Raw genomic sequence first — 5,028 nt, forward strand, 5'->3', positions numbered from 1 at the left:
TGTTAAATTCTTGTCAGTGTTCAAATCTCCAACGCACAAGGACAGATGTGGAGAACACCAATGTGCTCTGTTACAAAGTGAGTTTGTTTCTCTCTTGCTCCGTTTTATTAAAGAAGACATGACAAGCTCCTCTGTTTGTGACAGATACGGTGACGGCCTGATCCCTTGAGTCTACATGCAAGCATCACAAAACTCAATTACTGATTGCAGCTGTTTCAGGTATTCAAAGAGGTCATTGGGCACTTTGAAAACATGTTTTTGTTTGTTTTCTCGTGGATCACAAGAAGAATATTACAGTAGTAAATGACTCAATTAACTCAATTTACGTGATAGAAAAGATGGACAAATATTATTCATTCAATAGGTTGCCTGACCCAATCCCAGCCTAAACACTATTAACTACACAATGTATTATTGACCTCCTAATTGTGGTAAGATCCTATATTTTCCAAACAACACATATCAGACCAAAATGGCCAAGACTTTAAGTTTCTTAATACCTGCATTTCCTGGAGATTAATTTCTACCATTTTTGCACAATTTCAAATGTGTAATGACTATCACATAAGGAGAGGGACAACCAAAAAAGAAGCTGAAAATCCAGAAGTAAATGGGGGCAGTGATGTAATAATACGGATACCAATTGTTGTAAAACACCAAAGTTGATGAAGAAGAAGAAGACATAAATATAGTAAATTATCATGCGACTGATGTTAGGTTTTGTTTTAGCGACATATTACAGATGCAATCCAAACTGCTTATGTATCACTGGAGCAGAAGTTATACTGGCAACCATGCTGTGGTCAAGCATGTTCTGATTTGGTGCTGGACTAAGGCAGAAAAGAAGCAAAAAGTCTGTTTAGTTTCTGAGCCTGAATGTCAAGGCACATCCTTGTCAATTTCGACTTTGCTTGAATTAGCTTTTGTTACTGCAGCATATAGCGTTGGTGTGTAGTCTACTAGTAAACTGCATTTCTTTTCACCATCAACCAAAACATTGTTGTGGAATCATCTGCAGAGAAGAAACCACCGTGATGTGTGGTTTCAAAACATCGTCCATACGTGGACACAACTTGGAGAATTTCGCTGTTTACTTTGGGAGCTCCATATGAATGAGAACCACTTCCAACAATTCTTTTGCATGACAGGCTCGATACGGAGCTCCCAAATTTAACAGTGTTGTGTTTGCTGGTGTTATGAACTAAGTCACTTCTTAGGTCGGTGATGAGGCTTGGTGTATCTTTAATATGTTACTGCAGAATGCATTGATTCAGCATATTATCACTGTTTTGTACGCAGCTATGAAGCTTTCAACACATTTTATAAAACAATGTGTGTCTAAATGTTGCAGTGTGTAACTATTTATTGAAAATAAATATCTGTTAGATTCAAACATTGTCAAAATGATTTCACACTAATCTGTCAGCTCCATACAATTCTCACTGTGTTTCACAGTCTTACGGTGTTTAGATCTCCCTCATCAGGTATGATGGCATATCTTGACAGAGCTTCACAGATGAGGGACACAACATACAAATGATATTACATACCAAACAGAACCATAATAATAATAATAAGCCACAAAATGAAGTCAATCACCATTTAAAAGAAATTTGATCAGCATATATCTTTCATGTTTATTCATTCAAAATTAAATGACACGACAAGTGGACTGCATGAAGGGACATTAACAGAACTGAAATAGTTTGCTGTATCTAATGTAACTGCAGTCATCACACAAACACAGGAGGTACAAATAAAATCGGTTAGCAGAAAACTGGTCCTATGACTGTGTTGTACATACCATAAATTTCATCATTAATCTTTTCAGGTATTAGCTGAGCAATATCAACAAAAAATACCATGTATGATCTGATTCATGTAAAAACATTATTAGTAAATTATTTAAAATAGTAAATGCATCATTGGTTTTACTACTTTACTGTTACTCTTTATACTGTTTACGTTTGTATATATATAGACAGATATGGTCATCTAATCAGTACTTTCTTCACGGTAATCCTGGATTGTTTTGCGATCTTTAAAAGCTTTCTCAGTGATGTTTTTATTTCTTGTGTCTGCAGAACATAAACAATTGGGTTTAACATGGGAGGAAATACAGAGGACAGAGAAAGGTTAATAATCCTGGAATTTGGATGAATATTTTGCATGGTAGTTGAGATTAGTATTGGAATGAAATAGATGGCCACCAGTGAAATATGAGCTGTGCAGGTTTTAAGGGCCTTCACTCTTTCCTGAGCTGTTGCCACTCTAGTCAAAGCAATGACAATACACACGTAAGTACCCAAGATGAAACTCAATGGAAGCCAAAGAAGAATAACTCTTAGAAATACAGCATAGACTAAAGTTGGTGTTTTGTCATTGCAAGCCAGTCGGAATATCTGACCATAGTCACAGAAATAGCTGTTTACAACCACAGAAGACTTACAGAAGGACAGTCTTGTGAGGAGGCCGACTAACAGGAGAGTCACAGTTATGGCAAAGAGCCAAAAAGAAGCAATCAAAGAAAACATGAACCTGTGAGTCACTCTCACTTGATAGTGCAGTGGGAAAATAATAGCAATCAGTCTGTCATAGGAGAGTGCAATCAGATTAAGAACCTGCATTATCAGGGTGACATAGAAGAAGAAAAGGAATGTCAAGCAGTCGCTGTAGGATATGCGGTTATTGTTAAACAGGAAGAGGTCAAGGACCTTTGGCACCAAAGCAGTGGTACCAAACAGGTCTGTAAAGGCCAGGTTAAAAACTACTATATATTTTGGAGTCCACAGATTATGATCCAAGTAAATTACAGTCATCACAACTGTGTTTCCCACCACTGAAATAATGTAAACAAAAAAGAGAAAGATATAGTAATACATGGCATTAGGTATTCCAATGAATCCACTTATTATAAAATATGCAGGACGCACAAAGGTGATGTTTTTGCCAAGAGCGGAGTTGAATAAGTCCATTGTTAAATTCTTGTCAGTGTTCAAATCGCCAACGCACAAGGACAGATGTGGAGAACACCAATGTGCGCTGTTAAAAAGTGAGTTTGTTTCTCTCTTGCTCCGTTTTATTAAAGAAGACATGACAAGCTCCTCTGTTTGTGACAGATACGGTGACGGCCTGATCCCTTGAGTCTACATGCAAGCATCACAAAACTCAATTACCGATTGCAGCTGTTTCAGGTATTCAAAGAGGTCATTGTGCACTTTGAAAACATGTTTTTGTTCGTTTTCTCGCGGATCACAAGAAGAATAGTACAGTAGTAAATTACCGTTAACTCAATGTATGTGATAGAAAACATTCTGGACACAATAAAATATAGACAAGATGGACAAATATTAATCATTCAATAGGTTGCCTGACCCAATCCCAGCCGAACTAAACAATGTATTATTGACCTTCTAATTGTGGTAAGATCCTATATTTTCCAAACACATATCAGACCAAAATATACAAGACTTTAAGTTTCTTAATACCTGCATTTCCTGGAGATTAATTTCTACCATTTTTGCACAATTTCAAATGTGTAATGACTATCACATAAGGAGAGGGACAACCAAAAAAGAAGCTGAAAATCCAGAAGTAAATGGGGGCAGTGATGTAATAATACGGACATCAACCGTTGTAAAACACCAAAGTTGATGAAGAAGAAGAAGAGATAAATATAGTAAATTATCATGTGACTGATGTTAGGTTTTATTTTAGCGACATATTACAGATGCAATCCAAACTGCTTATGTATCACTGGAGCAGAGGTTATACTGGCAACCATGCTGTGGTCAAGCATGTTCTGATTTGGTGCTGGACTAAGGCAGAAAAGAAGCAAAAAGTCTGTGTTTAGTTTCTGAGTCTGAATCTCAAGGCACATCCTTGTCAATGTCGACTTTGCTTGAATTAGCTTTTGTTGCCTGCAGCATATAGCATTGGTGTGTAGTCTACTAGTAAACTGCATTTCTTTTCACCATCAACCAAAACATTGTTGTGGAATCATCTGCAGAGAAGAAACCACCGTGATGTGTAGTTTCACAACATAATTCATACATGGACACAACTTGGAGAATTTTGCTGTTTACTTCGGGAGCTCCGTATGGATGAGAACCACTTCCAATGATTATTTTGCATGACAGGCTCGATACGGAGCTCCCAAAGTAAACAGTGTTGTGTTCGCTGGTGTTATGAACTAAGTCACCTTTTAGGTCGGTGATGAGGCTTGGTGTCTCTTTAATATGTTACTGCAGAATGCATTGATGCAGCATATTATCACTGTTTTGTACCCAGCTATGAAGCTTTCAACACATTTTATAAAACAATGTGTGTGTAAATGTTGCAGTGTGTAACTATTTATTGAAAATAAATGTCTGTTAGATTCAAACACTGTCAAAATGATTTCACACTAATCTGTCAGCTCCATACAATTCTCACTGTGTTTCTCAGTCTTACGGTGTTTAGATCTCCCTCAGTCAGGTAAGATGGCATATATTGACAGAACTTTACAGATGAAGGACACAACATACAAATGATCTTACATACCAAACAGAACCATAATAATAATAATAATAATAATAAGCCACAAAATGAAGTCAATCACCATTGAAAAAAAATGTGATCAGCATATATCTTTCATGTTTATTCATTCAAAATTAAATGACACTACAAATACAAAATCACCTTTTTGTAAGTCTTAAATCATGAAATATATTCCAAGTGGACTGCATGAAGAGACTTTAACAGAACTGAAATAGTTTGCTGTATCTAATGTAACTGCAGTCATCACACAAACACAGGAGGTACAAATAAAATCGGTTAGCAGAAAACTGGTCCTATGACTGTATTTTTTTTTCCAGGTATTAGCTGAGCAATATCAACAAAAAACACCATGTATGATCTGATTCATGTCAAAACATTGATAGTAAATTATTTGAAATAGTAAATGCATCATTGGTTTTACTAGTTTACTCTTACTCTTTATACTGTTTACGTTTATATATATATATATATATATATAGGCAGATATGG

At 36.2% G+C, this 5,028-nt stretch overlaps 1 protein-coding gene across 1 annotated transcript; it reads right to left on the reverse strand.

The window, feature by feature from the left end:
• Positions 1–1,991: 1,991 nt before the first annotated feature.
• On the reverse strand, positions 1,992–2,975 carry LOC131458688 (olfactory receptor 8G17-like). The gene has a single exon (XM_058627890.1). It carries the CDS (start codon positions 2,973–2,975, stop codon positions 1,992–1,994), a length of 984 nt encoding a protein of 327 aa, XP_058483873.1.
• Positions 2,976–5,028: the final 2,053 nt, after the last annotated feature.

This window comes from Solea solea, chromosome 4, assembly GCF_958295425.1.
Source record: "Solea solea chromosome 4, fSolSol10.1, whole genome shotgun sequence".
Taxonomy (NCBI): Eukaryota; Metazoa; Chordata; class Actinopteri; order Pleuronectiformes; family Soleidae; genus Solea; species Solea solea.

Coding starts and splice junctions, on each gene's coding strand:
- LOC131458688 (XM_058627890.1), bottom strand. CDS start 2,975: ATGGACTTATTCAACTCCGCTCTTGGCAAAAACATCACCTTTGTGCGT.